Source organism: Nanorana parkeri, unplaced genomic scaffold (genome assembly GCF_000935625.1).
Source record: "Nanorana parkeri isolate BGI_ZX_2015 unplaced genomic scaffold, ASM93562v1 scaffold5, whole genome shotgun sequence".
NCBI classification, from domain to species: domain Eukaryota; kingdom Metazoa; phylum Chordata; class Amphibia; order Anura; family Dicroglossidae; genus Nanorana; species Nanorana parkeri.
In genome coordinates, this window is record NW_017306273.1 from 3,336,742 (window position 1) to 3,353,336 (window position 16,595).

A 16,595-nucleotide genomic window follows, 5' to 3' on the forward strand; every position below is an offset into this window, starting at 1 on the left:
ATGAGTTTGGTGAGTGGGGCCAGCAGGCTTCTGTAAACATCACAGTACACTGCCCCTGATCTGAAAAGCGCTATATGAAATAACAGATCCCCGGGATCCCTTTAGACAAGCCTGCTTCTCTCTGCTGGCCACAGGGTGCTGCAGACTTTGGCTCTGCAAGCTTCTGATCGAATGCTTGAACAGACGAGTCTAAAGGGATGCCAAGGATTTGTTCTTTCACATAAAGTTTGGGAACAAAATGATTGATGGCAGAAAAAGCAAATAGCAGTGCAGGTGTGGAACAAGGGTGTATTTTGTGGATATGCAAGTTTACAGGGAATTGAGAGTAATCTATTTCAACACAGGAGAGGGTTTGCTACAGGTGCGGAGGGGGGAAAAGTTAAGGTTGGAGTTCAGCTTTAAGATGCCTTGACCTGCCCCTTTTTTTTCTTCCATGAAGAAGGAGCCATGCCATTGGTTATCATAATTTCCCCCAGACGTCTTCCAGGACAGCCCCTGAGATTTATGCCCCTCCCGCCAGACCGGAAATGCATCACCCGATCAAAATAAAAGACCGCCTCTTACAGCCTTCAGTTTTTTTTGTGTGTTTCCTCCGGCTGAGGAGACATGTCACCACGTGGAGCGGTTATTATTTTCAAGCAGACTCCTCTTACCTGGTCCCTGGAACCCCTCCTCGGTACGGGTAGGGGGAGGTCTGGTCCCCTTTCCTTTTTTTGTGCCTGGGGAATGTCTGTACCGGGATGGAGTCACCCGATTGGTGTGTGGGGCTTGAGACTGGCTTGGTGCAGGGGAACCTGGGCGGCTGTTGCGTAGTAAGTTACTTCCGGCGGGGTGACGAAGTTCCAGGCGCCGTGAGGCTCTCTGCTCCAAGCCACGTTTTCATCGCAGAGGAAGGGTTAGGACCCGAGTGGTGCTTATCTGGCGCAAAGCCTCAAAACAGGTTGTGGCAGATGCCGTTTACAAGGAGAGGTGCAGAGATGGATTCTGCCCAGGCTCCAGTGGTTGGAGCACCCAGCACTGTTCCTGCCCAGGTAATGGTTCCTTTTCTTTTACTGGCACTGAATCCCGTGGCTTTGATTCTGCAATTGGCTCACCAAGGACACTGATTAGTGGGATCTCTGTAGTGAGTGTGGCACAGGGGGATTGTGGTTTAGCTGGTAGGTGCTCATTAGCTCTTGTGGCCTTCTCTGTTTAAATCTTTCAGGCTAAGGCCCCGGAAAAACATAAAACACTGCCCAAAAAGAAATGTGCAGTCTGTGGATCCAAGTTGGGAGCTTCATACCCTAAGCATTTATGTCAAGTCTGTATTGATAACGTTTTAAAGCAAGAGTCTGCTAGTGCTTGCAGCAGCTTATTATCTTCTGTTAAAGGTGTGCTTGCATCTTCTTTTCACTCTTTTAGGCCACTAATGGAGAACTTGAGACCTCCAGTTCAAATCCCGTCCGTGCCCATTTCCTCCATTGGTAAACCTTTAGCTATGAAGGTTAATTCTGTTCAGGTGTCAGATCCAGATGAGTGCAGTGAGGCTGGTCCTCTCATCTGGGTTCATCTCGAGGGGAAGATAGAAGTTGCGGAAGAATATTCCTGACTAAGTACAGGCTTTCCTTAGAGGATGCGGAGGATCTGCTCGGGGCAATGTATGAGACCTTAAACATTTAAGAAGAAAAAGTACAGTTATCTAGACCTGATTGAATGTATCATGGTTTGGAACGTAAAAAGTCTCGAGTTTTTCCAGTACATAAGGTTCTTTCTGATGTGGTTTTGAAGGAATAGGGCAGAACCAGAAAAGAAGCCCTTTTTGTCCCAACGGCTTAAAATGGAGATTTCCTTTTTGATGAGGACCCCTCCCTAGTATGGAAGAAAGTTCCAAAATTGGATGCTCCTATTTCTAGGGTTTCTAAAAATTCTGACCTTGCTTTTGAAGATACGGGGGTCTTGAAAGAAGTCATGGATAGGAAAATTAAAGTTCTACTCGAGAGCCTGGGATTCGGTAATAAGTATTTTAAAACCAGCTCTGGCCTCTACCTGTGTGGCCAGAAATCTGGAATTTTGGTTGTCACAATTAAAGGCACACCTCTTGGCAGGCACCCCTAGGGATCATTTATTGGATTCCCTTTCTGTTATTTTCAAGGCTGTGGGTTTCATTGCAAACTCCTCGGAAGGTCTTCCAGAGGTAGACCTCTTTGCTTCTCAGGCAAACACCAAGCTCAAGACATTTTCACTAAATCCAGTAGGTGCTCTGGCAGTGGATTCTCTGACCAGTCAATAGGCCTTCGACCTTGCATATGCCTTTCCACCTTTTCATCTGATACCGAGGATTCTTCAAAAGTTGCTTCAAGAAAAGACCAATCTTGTTCTGATAGCCCCATATTGGTCCAAGAGAGCCTGGTTCTCTCTCCTTCAGTCCCTTGAGGATTTGCCTCCATGGCTGTTGCCCAGCAGGGAGGATTTAATCTCACAATACTTCTTCATCCAAGGATTCGGAACCTACCGCTTTCAGCTTTGTTTCTCAAGCAGAAATTTTGAAAAGTAAAGTCTTTCCTCTAAGGTCCATTCAGATTCTGCTCAACAGTAGTAAGCCTGTCACCCGGAACGTCTATAACAAGATCTGGAAAAAGTTTAACTCCTGGATGAGTGACTCAGACAGAAATACAGACTTTCCAGTCATATTGAATTTTTTGCAGGCTGCAGCTGACAAGGGCATTGCTGTTAGTACTCTTAAAGTTCAGGTAGCTGCATTGAGTGGTTTTTTTTTTAGAAGATCCTCTGATTTCTAGATTTTAAGGATTTGTCAAGAATCAGGCCTGTAATTCTCTGTACTTTTCCTAAGTTGGACTTATCCCTGGTACTGCAGGGTCTGACAGATTACCCAATTGAACCTTTAAAGGACACCTCTATTGAAGTATTTAACGCTTAAAACCGTACTGTTGGTTGCAATCACTTCAGCCAGAAGAATTGGCGAACTACAGGCGCTTTCTATTAACAAGCCTTTTTTGTCTCTGTGTGAAGATAGAATAGTTCTCAAAACAGACCCGGGATTTTTGCCTAAGATATCCACTACATTTCATAGATCTCAGGATATCATTCTGCCAACTTTTTGTGACATACCCAATAATGCGAAGCTTTACATCAGACGTTATTTGGTGTCTTACATTGATATCGCTAAGGAATTTTGTTCTTCTAGTGCTTTTATTTTTGCTTTACGCTGGAAAAAGTAAAGCGAAACAGGCTTCCAAATCGACTATTGCTAGATGGACTAAGCTGGCCATAATAGAGACAGACAAGTCTAAAGGAGTGTCTCCTCCATTTCTAAATGCCCACTCAACCCGGGCCTTAGCCACTTCATGGGCAGGAAAGGCAGGTGCAACACCAGAGCAAATTTGTAAAGCAGCCACATCGACCAGCCTTTCAACATTTGTCCGGCATTATCATTTGGATCTCCTTTCCAGCCATGATCGGGCTTTTGACGAGAAGGTGCTTCAGGCTGTGGTCCCACCCTAAGTCTGGTAAGTTCCCCTTTTATCATCTCAGGGGCTGTCCTGGAAGACGTCTGGGGGAAAACCGGAGTTAGACTTACCAATAACTCCCTTTTCCAGAAGTCTTCCAGGACAGCCAATTCCCTCCCTTGATGTAGTTGTATATGTGTTGGTTTTTTGTGGTGTGTTCTCTAGTCTGTTTTATTTCAGTTCCAGCCTACGGTTCTCATGTTAACTGAAGAGGGTTGTAAGAGGCGGTCTTTTATTTTGATCTGGTGATGTGTTTCCTGTCCGGCGGGAGGAGCCTAATTCTCAGGTGCTGTCCTGGAGGACTTCTGGAAAAGGAGTAACCGGTAAGTCTAACTCTGTTTTTTGTTATTTTTTGTTCATTCCCCATCCCAGGATACATTTGTCATCGTGTTCTCGCTGACATCGGGGAAGATGGTGCACATCTCCGACCAGGCTGCTTACATCTTAAATTGCAAGAAGAAGCTATTGGACTCCTCGCGCTTTGTGGAGCTCCTGGCTCCTCAGGATGTCAGCGTCTTCTACAAACACACCACCCAGTCTCCTCTTCTGCCTTGGAACATCAAAGCAGAGACCGGTAAGACTCAGAAATATGGCCACTGGGATTGGAAGTTCTTATAGAAGGTGTTGCTGGGCTATTTAAAAAAAAATGTTTTTATGTTGTCCAAGGCCCAATTTACTTTTATTTGCATGCCGTTCTTATAGGAGACTATATTTGTATATTACATAGATCCAGAATGTGATAGACAATAACTGTCTAGCTCGCCCTGGAACGCAATCATATTTCAGGGCTGCAATGTAAAGGCCACTGTGTGCCTATAAAATATATATCCAGCCAAAACCTCTGTTCCTAGTTGTGGATACAGCAGAAAAGGGGCAGAATCCCCTGGTTTTTATTACCGTCTGAGTACCTGTTGGGTAGATCCAACCTCATTATTTTTACTGGTGACCATTTTACAGTTGTCCCTAGAGCAGGAGTAGAGCTTGGGTGGGGTTGTTCTGGTGACTACTTGCAGAGATGGAATTTCCCCTTATTTAGTGGACTTTACACTACCTGTTTTTGTTTCTGGGGGTGGGAAGTGCAGGGAAATCTCCCGGAGGGGGAACACAGATGACAATAAGAACATGGCAAAGGTTAAGTTGTTCTCTGATCTATACAAAGGAACTAAAAAGTTTTGGCTGGAGTTTCACTTTTGGACAGCCTGCCGCAAAACAAACATGTTTGGCTGGTACAAGTCAGCATGTGTCCTTAAAGCACCTACCGTGTGATCGGAGTGTTACTGAAGTACATACAACATTCGTTGTATGTGCACATGTCATCCTTTTTTTTATAGTTGAGCTAATTAAAAAAAAAAAAAAAATATCGAATATATAACTTTAGTGACTTGATTTATTTTTAATTACTCTACAAACAATACCTATATGGAAACTACTAATGTGTGTTTTTTTTTTGTTTTTTTTTACAGCTTCTCTGTATGAGTACACTCAAGTGAAGTCGTTTTTCTGTAGAATTCGGTAAGTCGGTGTTTCTTTTGTTTTTAATACGAGAAATGCTTGCAGTGTCGCGCTTCGGTGTGGGAAACCAATGCATTGGAGGTCAGTGGGAAGAATGCCAACCCTACAGACAGCTAAAAACATCATTAGTGTCATGCAGCTGCCTCTGCCAAGTGACGCTGGCCCTGGAATTATATAGGCACCATTAAATGGGAAGTCAATCAACCACAGCTCAAGGAACCCCTAAACTTCTGGAAGAACCCCTAAGGTTCCACGGAAACCCTGATTGACCATGGCTGTCCTAGATGTTTTGCCCAGTGTAACACACACAAGTTCTTTTTGGAAGTGCCTATAGCAACCAGGGTTCCCTTTTGTATTCCCCCATACAATCCTGACAATATAAAGGGGGAATCTGGTTTCTGCGGAAGCTGTGCCTTTTTAAAGAGCAGCCAAAAGAGTACTCCTTCAGTTGCCTATTGGGATGCCTATTAGCTCTGCCCACTACTCCTGCAGACCTGATAGGCAGCCCCAAGGCTAACTGAAGGACATGCACATGGCTGGTTGACTAATTGCAAGGCAAGAGTTTAGTATTGTCAGCCTGCAACAGGAAGTGTTTTTACTGGCAGGATCTGAAGGTAAAGCTGGCCATACACCTTACAATTTATCTGCAGATTTTCTGTGGTCAAATGGAAAAGGTGCAACAGATTCCTCCGTCTACATTTAACTGTGTGGATGGAGTAATCTCCACCTAGGCCAATCTGTTGCACTTTTTCCATCTGACCACAGAAAATCTGCAGATAATTGTAAGGTGTATGGGCACCTTAAGACTCTTTGCAACAGGTTCAACAAAGAGGAGTCGGTCCAACTGTTCAAGTCTGCGAAAGATATATGGGAGCCATTTTGTCCACCACAGGATTTGCTCCTGTCCATCCTGATATTTACACAGCCAGTTAGGCAACCTTCCTTTTCCTGCTAAGTCACCTCGCTGTCCTTGGTATGTGATTGGTCAGTGGAAAAGCAGAAACGGAATGGTGAGCTCGTCCTCCTGTTGGTGTGCTCTCCATTATCAGTTGTGCTGCTCCTTCCCTCTTGCAGTCCGAGCGCTTTTACAAAAGGGTGATATCAGGACACATTCAGACGCTTAGACTGGTTGCATTTAAAAATATACGTTGAATCAACTCTAATGAATACACAGCTGCATTCAATGGTGTTTTTATATTTGTCTGGAGTTGATCTTTAAGGGCTTGCGGCAAACTCGGACGTTTTTTGGGTGTTTTTTTTTTTTTTTATGGATTTCGCTCAACTCTGACAATGCTATTGAATAGCGCAGTACAAGCACATTTTGTAGAGGGGTGACCTTCCAGGTTCCTGACACTAAAGCAGTAGCGTATGTTTAAAAACTGTAAGGCGCGTTTCCAAAGCGTTTGCAAACATTCAATATGAGCCACCAGTGGAGACAAGCCGTAACACGCGTTACTGCAGAAAAATAGCGTAGAGGCTTTCACTTCAATGCTGCACAGTGCAGGGGTCTGAACAGGTGTTCATTTATCTAATGAGAGGTGCTCAGGCCTATAGATGGGTCGCTGCATTGCCATCCTTTTCAAGTCAGTCTGGCACTGCCCTGCATGGCTTCACAGCCCTGCCCACCTTCTACTGCAGTTCCATGTTCCTCCTGTTAGATTGTGTTTCACAATTTGGAAAAATACAGCCAAAAAGGGGAAGACCTCATGATGAAGGTGGTTAAAGCTTGTCACCAGTGTTTCTAAAAGAGATAAGAAACCAGCAAGGAGGTAGTCGGCCTTCTAGCAGTTAAAAGCGGTGGGGCGGGGGCAAAGGTGGATTCCAAGAACACATTGGCTGCAGCCCTGGCATTTTATATGGTATTGGATGTCTGAGCGGTATCCGATTTTATTAGAGCCATAATATAGAGAGTCGTTTCATCTCTTCATTGTTGCCTAGACTGGAGGTCATGTCTATAACACGCTTCCCTCCGCTAATTAGCCCAGCGGATGCAGGAGGCAGTGTGTTGAAAAGCAATTTTTGTTTGCACCTAATCCATGCATGACATTAATTAAATGGTGCTTATGCTGCTACATGCTGATCAGAGCGCAAAATCATTGTATAAGTGCAGAGCCTCTGCTGGTGTAAATAGACCATCTACCATTGCCGGTAGGGTGTGTTATGTAATTCAGTAAAGCAGCAGCAGATTCTGTGACGGAGAGCCACTTGCTGATCCTACTTGTTGTGATTGCACCCTTTTTGTTTTGTTTTAATGCAGCTATGCGTCACTGTTTTGACGTTGTTCTTATACATTCTCTATTACAAACGCAGAATAGATCTAATTTGTTTAGTAAAAATGAATGCACACCCTCCAGGCCAAAGCCACCATTACAAAAAACAGTGCACTAACTTAGCGGTAAAAATTTAAATCCACAAGTGCGCACGATTCCTTGCAGCCAAGGCACAGTATATAAAAAAGATATGCAACTGAAACAAAGTATGGCGTTCTGATAAGATCATTAAAGTCCACTCTGGCCAGGGATTCCCTTCTCCCTTCTATCTAAAGCTGCCCATACACCTTACGAATATTAGCCGATTTTCGTATGCGATCGCGTTTTCGTCCGATATTCGTAAGGTTGATGGGCAGTGTGCAAATACTGTACAATCGATCGACTTTTGACTAACCAGCAGGTGAGAAAACTTCGGTCAATCGTGCGATTTTTCACAAGGTTGGTGACGTTTCCGTAAGTCAAAATTCGTACGTTCTACACTGCACATGCGCAGACGAAAATACGTGCGGTCGATTACCGCAATCCGTCCAGGTACTTTCTTTTAATTACCGTTGATCCAACCTTGCGATAATCCAGTCATCATTGAAATTGTTCCTCAATTATGAGATCAATAGGTTGGCTATGACAGTGATTGCATGCAGCCTGGATGATTCTTGGACAAAATATAGCATCAGCCTTCAGATGGCAGTTGTAAGGTACCTGTGGAAAGGTAGAGTCTAAAGTGGAGTAAGGCTGAGGCTAGGTGGTGTCAGGCAAGCAGTCAGCAACAGACAGGCAGTGAAGTAAAAAATCGGGATCCCGGAGAGTAGTTTGAGAAACCGGCCAGGGCCTAGCCCAAACAGGCAGCGAGGTACAAAATCGGCAGGCAGAAGAGTAGTCGAATCAGGCCAAAGTCTCCGTAATATTCAGCGATCAATCCAGCAGCAGTACACACAGGAACAGACCCAAATAAACGTGCTCAGAGCACAGGAAGTTCTCAGTATTTAAAGGCTGAGATGATTGGGGATTGACTCTAGCTGGCAAGCAAGTGGCGCTAGAGAGTCCAGAGAAAAGCTGCTGAAGAGATACCTGCAGTGCAAAGGTGAGTCCTCCAGTTGGCTGAAAGGCAATGCCTCAGTACTTCTACCCCAGAGACCCAGGTTCAAATCCCCACAGCTACAAAATAGGTGCTGGGCAGACAAGCACCTGACAGCAGTACAGATTTCACTTCAGCATGAAGGTGTCAAGTGTTCATCTGTTTAATACTTTAATTGGCTTGTACAATTACAGATACATCATTTAAAATAAAACATGGCTTTTTTTTAAAAACATTTGTCAGCCTATAATGAGAAAAGACAAAAAGAGGATTTTTAAACAATGTATCTAATAAAAGCCCTAAGTGCATTAAAGGAGAACTATGGGGTTAAGGCTTTTCCCCATAGTTCTCCTTAGGGTAACGGGAGGACACAAACTAGCGTCCCCCCCGTCACCCTAGGCTCAGTATACCGCGAGCTGTAGCTTGCGGTATACTGAGATGCCGCAGCCGGAGCGGATCCCGACATCGATGTCGAGATCCGCCCAGCTGCGTGAGTGACAGCTGGCTCTGCCTATCTAGAGGCAGAGCCAGCTGTACCCGCCCCCCTCCCCCGTCCGTTCCGCCAGTCGGTGCTGGTGGATCGGAGTGGGGAGGGGGGAATCCAGTTCCTCCCCTGTCACGGCAGAGAGCCGTGACAGGATCGAGAAGTGAGCGAACGCCGGTATGTGTTAGCTCACCTCCCGATCTACTGAGCCGACCTGTGACAGTCTCATGGTCACAGGTCGGCTAGAACTATGAGGTGAGTGAAAAGCACTCACCTCATAGTTCTCATTTAACAGGAAAAAAAAGAAAAAACTCCTGAAAACGGAACCCACTATTGATTTCTCATTCTGCAAATGGTAGGTTCCTGGCAGTCATGCCTACCCTCTGCTTTCCATTGTTTAAATACTTGCTCTTGTACTTGAGTTAGTTATTTAGACTGTTATAGACTCATAGTTGTCTTGGGATAGGTCTATTTTAAGATCAAACCGGTATCGATCAGCAACTTTGTAACTTTAAAAAGTCAATCTTTAACAGCCAATCTTCATAAACAACATTTGAAGCCCATTCAGATACATTGACTTGGGTACATAGGGGGTATTGCACAATTGCTTTGCAATAGACTTCAATCGTTTTGTAATGAATGGTCAATTTAAAGCACAGCAGAGAAGTCTTGATATTGTCAGACTTCAGCAAACGCAATCAATGTAACCACTCAAGAAACGAGCATAAAAGCTGTGTACTTTGCTGAATCAGATGTAATGGACAATCAAAGATTGCAATTGCTGTTCCTGGCAAACTATCAAAAGGGTGCATCCCCATCCCTCCCCTCCCCCCCAACCAGGCAACTATGTGTTTGGATCTTTTAGTCAAAGGAAGAAAAATCTGACCATACCTTGAGGAAGGAACTTTCACCCTGTCACCATCACACCGGAGATAGTGAGAATAAATCCATTTAATGACACAACGTTGTCATTGAGGTGCAAACGCTTTCGGTGCCACACAGGGTCCCCTTCATCAGGCTCAAATATGACACCATGTGCAACAAACAAAAACCCTTTAAACAGACAATTACAAGTGCAAACAGGATCCTCCTCCCCTGGAAAACATCCCATAATTATATTCCCGCCATAATATTTTAAAAAAAGAAAAAGCTTACAGATGTAGAAGTGAAGGTGAAAGCGTGCGGCCTGCCATTACGGCCATTGCTGCAAGAACATCAACTTGCTGCTGTCGTCAGCTTCCCTGCTCTGCGTTTAGCCCTGCTTGCCCGCAGCAGGGCATACGGGGCTCCTGGGATACGGGGCAAGCAGGTTACTATTCTGTTGTGTGTTTTTTGTTGTTTTTTTTTATGGTCTTTTGTGAATTAATAGATTATGATTAGTCTATGTGTTTTTGTATGTGGTTATGATTGGTTTAGGGGTTTTTTTGTTTTTGTTTTTGTTTTTTTAATTTTCTTTTTGGTTCTTTCAAATCGTTTTGTTGTATTGATGTAACTGTGTATTGAACACTTTAAGAGTCAAATGGATGCAGGACCCAGGGTGAGAGTTCCTTCCTCAATAAGGTATGTTCAGGTACCTCCTCCTGTAACTTGAGAAATACCCAATCGGGTTGAAACGCTTAGGCCTGGTTCACACCTGTACGTTTTGTAGCGCGTTCAACGCTCTACGAACGCTCTACAAAAAGCTCAAACATGAAAATCCCATTGTTTTCTATGGGTATGGTTCACACCTTGCCGTATTTCAGCCCGTCTGAACGCGCTACAAAACGGCCTACGCCTGAAAAGGTACATGAGCTTCTTTGCGCCGTTTTTGTTGCGTGTTTCCATTGGGATACAGCCAAGTAGCCCTCAAACGCGCGTTGCGCGTTTTTTTACCGCTAATTGCGGTAGAAACGCGCGACAAACGCGCATATTCGATACGCCTAGGTGTGAACAGAGCCTTAGTCACCTGGTTAGGAGGGATGCAAATTTTTTGATTGTTTGCCTGCAACAGCAATTTCAACCTTTTTTGGAGGTCCATTACATTTGATTCAGCCAAGTTCAGTGCTTTTATGCCTGTTACTTGAGTGGTTACATGGATTGTGTTTTAAAGTCGGACAATATGAAGACTTCTCTGTCGTGCTTTTTATTAAGATTAGCTATTAAAGGTGGATCTGTTATAGGCGTGTTAATCAATACAGGGGTGTTGAAGCATGCTTGGATTGTGCATGGATGGATGGATGGATTGATTCATTGATTTGCAGGTGGAGCTGTATATTTGTGTTTTGTCTTCTTATTTAACATGACCACTTAAATCCTAATTCCAGTTCCCTCCCCTTCTTCCCCTGTCATACAGCACTGTATCCAGATTGATGTTATATCATTTTTTGAGACAGGGCTTTCTTTTGGGGGTATTTAATTACTACTGTTAAAAAAACAACCCCTTTAAAAAAAAAAAAACAGCCCCACAATCATTGGTGGTCGGTGGCACTGTATGACCCCCCCCTACTTTCACTTTTGATCTGCCATGATCCTCCTTCCTTCTATGCTTACAAACATTCAGCACTCTCCTTCCTCGGTTGTAAATGAGCTGAATGTTTGTAAACACTGGCAGTGTTTAGACTTGTGATGACTGTGATTGGTTCACAGTGATCACAAGGTGCTGAGACATCCTGATTAGATCTGTACATTGTGATTGTGATCTGAGCTGTCTTCATAAACAGCACTGCAGCAAATATCTGCCTGTACACCATTACAGCAGTATTGAGGTGCATGTGGGACTGCAGACCTGAGGCTAGGTTCACACCTGGGCGATTCCGCCAGTGTAATTGTGGCGCGTAGTGTGTTGCCAAAAAAGGTACTTCTTGTACAATTGCCGCGCGGATGTAAACCCATTAGAATCAATGGGAGGGGGGGCGCAACAACTGCTGTTTGCACACGATCGTGCAGTCCCGGGACGCGCGTCCCAGGATTGCTCAGATGTGAACCTAGCCTTAACTGAAGAAAATGGTTGACTATGACTACCAGCTCATACGCCAGACAATAAACCGAATCATTGGTCAGTCTATCAGTGTCTGGTTATGTAACAGCCTTTGGCAATTAAGCTTCTGCCTCGTGTACAAAGGATTATAGCACAACTGCAGGTTTGTGTGTCTTGTTCACATGGTCGTGCATTCGCATTATTATGATTTGCCAAGCGGCAGGGGTTGGTCGCCTTCCATTCCTGCTCCTGAAAATGTCACCATGTTGACGGCGCACGCTGTGACTGACTTTCTACTCTTGTTTTTGAAGCTCGCTTGAGCAAACAGAAGCCCACAGCCGGCGGCTTTCTCCTTGGATACAGGCCACAGCTTTTCCAACGGCTTGTTTAGGCAAAATATGAAAATGACGTCAGTAGATTGCTGGGGGTTATTAATGCTTGAGATTTAAATAGAACCATTCACGACTGGACTAGAACAAAAGTCTTGCATTTGTTGTTTTTAGGCTTACTTATGCAAAATTTGAGGGGTCAAAGATCTCCTGAAGTCTGATAGCTGCTGCCTGACCTCACTTTTTTTGTTTCCTGTCTGAGGGTACAATATGTGGGGTCAGGAATTTGACAAAGTGGCAACTGGTCAGGTGACCTATGACTTAACGAGATGCTAGATAAGAGGAGGATATTATAGGTAGGCCCAAACAACTAAAATACTAAATATTCAGATTCTTGCGAAAGCACAGCCATGTCTGGTGGCAATTGGTTTTACGTGGTTGTCGTAAATTTCGGTTTACTTGGACAATCAAACTTGGACCTGACAGTTCTTAAAGTAAATCAAGCTGGAAGTCCTTACATTAACACCATGGTTACCTTCAAGTGTAAGCCACAAAAGCATGATGATTACCCCGTGGTTTAAGGCATCTGAGCACAGTGGTTATACCCGCAGTAAAAGCCTTTACAGCATAATGGTTACCCACCGTATAAACAGCAGAGCACAATGGTTACCCCCAAGTCTAAGCCATCTGAGTGCAATAGTTGCAGTCAGACAGTGTAAGTCATTGGAACACGATGATTTGTGCCACAGCATAAGCCGTTGGGTAGTGATGGTTACCCCCACATTGCAAGTCATTGGATCCTGATTGTCACCCCCGCCCCCCCATTTCCAGTGCAAGCTATCAAAGTGTGATGGCTACTCCTCAACCCCCAGTTTAATCCATCAGAGAACAATGGTTACCTCTCCAGTGTATGCAGTTGTTATGTGATAGTTACCCCCAGTATAAGTGGAGAGCGAAGGTCATCATAGAAGGGTACACTTGCAGTCATCTTTGGCCTGCTGCCCATCACTAATCAATAGGGAGGTGCTGCATGTGGTAGGGAGTCAGAACCCAGGAGTTGGTCTCTTTTTAGATAGTAGAGCACCCGGGGCTCACCAAAGACATGTGGCATCTGAGCCTTGAAAGTGGTGTTTTATTAGGTTCCTTATAATAAGACCTAAACTTCTTCGAGCATTCTGTATTTTTGTCAATAGAATAGTGTGTGTTTTCTGGCTATTTGTATTTGTTGGTTGCTAAATAGGAGGGTTATTTCTGTCAATTCTATATGAAATAGGCAGTAGCCTCTAAACATAAATACAAAAATATGAATGTCATGATTTCCTCTCCTCTTTTTTGTGCTAGTTGGAAATCAATTCATTGTGGAATAGCACGACAACCTTTGTTAACATTTCTTTTGTTAAATAATTGCACTGTGCGGATTATCAGTCACACATGTTTCTGAAGTGCTGTACTAGCTATAGTTAATTGAAATGTTCGATCTATTGAGCAGGTGAGACCCAACGTGTTCATCATTTCTACATAAAACACGTGGCGGTGCAGCTTGGTGCAATGAGCGAACATCTCTGGCAAAGAAAAAGATTAAAAATAGATTTGCTATAACAATTTCTTTGTTGTCTTCAGTCTATTCTCTTCTCTCTGTTCCTTTTTTTTCCCCCTGTAAATTTTGTTTTAGTCTCTTTGATTTCATTATCATTAACATTTTCCCATTCGGTACACAGCCAGAACCATGTTTTTCCAAGCCCTTTCACAGCTTCTAACAGGGATGGGGAGCCGTTTTGATCAGGGATATGGGGGGAGCCGTTTTGATCAGGGATATGGGGGGAGCCAATTTGATCCAGGGCTATGGGGGGAGCCAATTTGATCCAGGGCTATGGGGGGAGCCAATTTGATCAGCAGTGGAGATAGGCAAGTCAGGCAGGGCTACTCACTCATAGGTCTGTGATACAGCATTGGTTGCCCTTCTGCCTGGAAGTCAATAAAGGACGACCTAAAGCTGAAACTCCAGGCAAGGAGTTAAATATACGGATGAAATACATATAAGGGAGCTGTTTTTACCTGTCTAAGGGTTTGCAGTTCTCTCTGTCCAGTTCTAAGATTTACACAGCTCTGCCACAGCCCTGCCTGGCAGTGCAGGAGACCTAATTGTTCTCTGCTGCAGATCAGGAACAATCACAGGTCTTGTCCCTCCTCCAGCCTGTGACTAGGCAGTGATTAGAGAAGCAGCGGAATGATGAGCTCATCTGTCTGGCACTCCACTGACTAGCTCCTTGTGCTGCCTCCCTCTCCCAGGACCCAACCGATACCAATTCAGGTCCAGGTACTTGCACTGCTCGCTTCTAGAAAAATAAGTTCATCGATGTATAAAAGTGTACAGAGTTAACATTAATTTGTGTGGTGTATTTCTGCCTAGAGTTCAGCTTTTAAGATGACACGAGGCTAGCAGAGATTGTCAACAACTAAATACTGAGTGCAATTGAAAAAAATAAATAAAGGCACTCAACCATGAGGCTGAAAGGAGAACCTGAGCAGCACAGTTAAAGCCAACCGTACTTGTTACAACCTGATTATGCAATCTCTTTAGCTCTACCAACAGCGTTTTAGTGCAAAGGCCTGCCTGACTGGACGCCATTTGAATGCTTTACGCGTGCCCTACTCTATGAAGCTGACAGCTGGTGTGGTCCAGTTCCATCTTAGCCTTTAAAACAGGAGTTGGCAACCTTGGCACTCTAGCTTTTATGGAACTACAAATCCACTGAGGCATTTCAAAACTCATGACTCGCAAAGGCATGGTGGGATTTGTAGTTGCACCACAGCTGGAGTGCCAGCGTTTCCTACCACCGCTTTAGAAACCGTGTTCGGCACCTGTTTCATTTTTGAATCCCAGAATTCATTGCTTCTGTAACTTTCAAGAATTAAACATTTAAAAACGATCACTTTTTTGTTTCAGTGTTTATACTGGTTACAAATGTAATCTCATCCTGTTTTTAGATGTTGTTTTTTTTTTTTTTCTGCCATTAAAGTTTGTTTCTATTTCTTTTCCCAGGGGAGGAAAAGACCGCGATCACGAGATTCAGTACAATCCCTACCGAATGACGCCATATTCCATGAAAGTCAGTGTGTCCCCTCACAGTAAGCCAGAGCATTGCTGTCTTGCTCTGGTAGAAAAGATTCACTCCGGATATGAAGGTAAAATTTCACTTTGTTTTGTAGATCTCCACAGTTGAAACTTAGTTCAGGTTGGTTGAGGAAATGGAGGTGTTCACCATAGGAGCCTATTACATTGCAGCTGTGGCAAATGGCGCTTGTAATCCACAAAATTCCCCGTGACAGCGCTAAGGGCCTGTTCACATGAGTTTCAGGTCCTCATCAGGTGCGGATCAGCAGACGCGGTGCTATGTGTTTTCCCGCGTTTCTGATGCGTTCCAGTTAAAGAAAAAAAAAACTTGTCAGTATGTTAGCTGCAGTGCGTTTTTGACGCGTTTTGCATTTCCGGACCGTTTCCTGACCGTGCAAAATGTGACATGCAGTATTTTTCTGTCGTAACCTGAATGGACTGCGCACGTGAGAACTATAGCCCATAAAACACATATGGATACATTGGGATGCATTTTTAGTACAGGAGCGTACGGATCAGGTCAGCACAGAAAATGGACGTCGTGTGAACAGGCCCTAAAGGGTCGACCGTCCCTTCCATAGTCTATTTAATAAGAAGTGCTTGTTGCCTTTTAAATTGGTACCTTTTTTCATTGTGATGTTTATGTTTCAGCTCCCAGAATTCCCATGGATAAACGAGTCTTTACCACCACACACACCCCTGGCTGCGTTTTTCTAGAGGTAGACGATCGGTAAGTGTTTTTTTTTTTTTTGTAAGATTAGTTTAATTAAAACCTTAGTGGGTTCGTGCTGAAAAAATTGGCATAATTATAGATGAATAATTGACATCACTGCAACTCATTGTGTTATCTGTAATATGGCTACTTTTTGTCACTAATCCTTCGAGTGCAATTACACCGTTAAAAAAAAAAGATGCTTTTTATTGAGATTTTCAAGTGTCATAGACACAATAATAACAAACGTCAGACATACATCAACCGGGTCAATATAACCCAGGCAATTATGCAATATCTACACACTCTTCACTAATCATAAGATTACGAGGTTACACAATTAGTTGGTTCAAGATTCAATACATGGTAGTTACCCTCCAACACGGGGAGTATACAACATGGGGAATTGAACACAGCCACTTGCAGTCAATATGGTAGGAAATACTTCCAGAGATCTAGAAATTGGGTCATTAAGCTAAAGGATGAGAGTGCATTTAGTACTTCACCGCACTTCTACAGTTGTGTTAGAGGAGGGCAGCCATGGATCCCAGATGACGCTATGTGTTTTTAACTTCATGCGTACAATAAATTATTTTCTTTTACAAATATACTGTGAGAGCATAAGTGTTTCTAGAA

General features: G+C 43.8%; 1 protein-coding gene across 1 annotated transcript in view; it reads left to right on the forward strand.

The window, feature by feature from the left end:
- PER3 (period circadian clock 3) overlaps positions 1–16,595 on the forward strand; it is a 52,649-nt gene that overhangs the window by 12,930 nt on the left and 23,124 nt on the right. The window contains exons 6-9 of the mRNA XM_018552549.1: positions 3,879–4,080; positions 4,970–5,018; positions 15,176–15,318; positions 15,899–15,977. Coding sequence (XP_018408051.1) covers positions 3,879–4,080; positions 4,970–5,018; positions 15,176–15,318; positions 15,899–15,977 — 473 coding nt within the window. The remainder of the gene's footprint in view (positions 1–3,878; positions 4,081–4,969; positions 5,019–15,175; positions 15,319–15,898; positions 15,978–16,595) is intronic.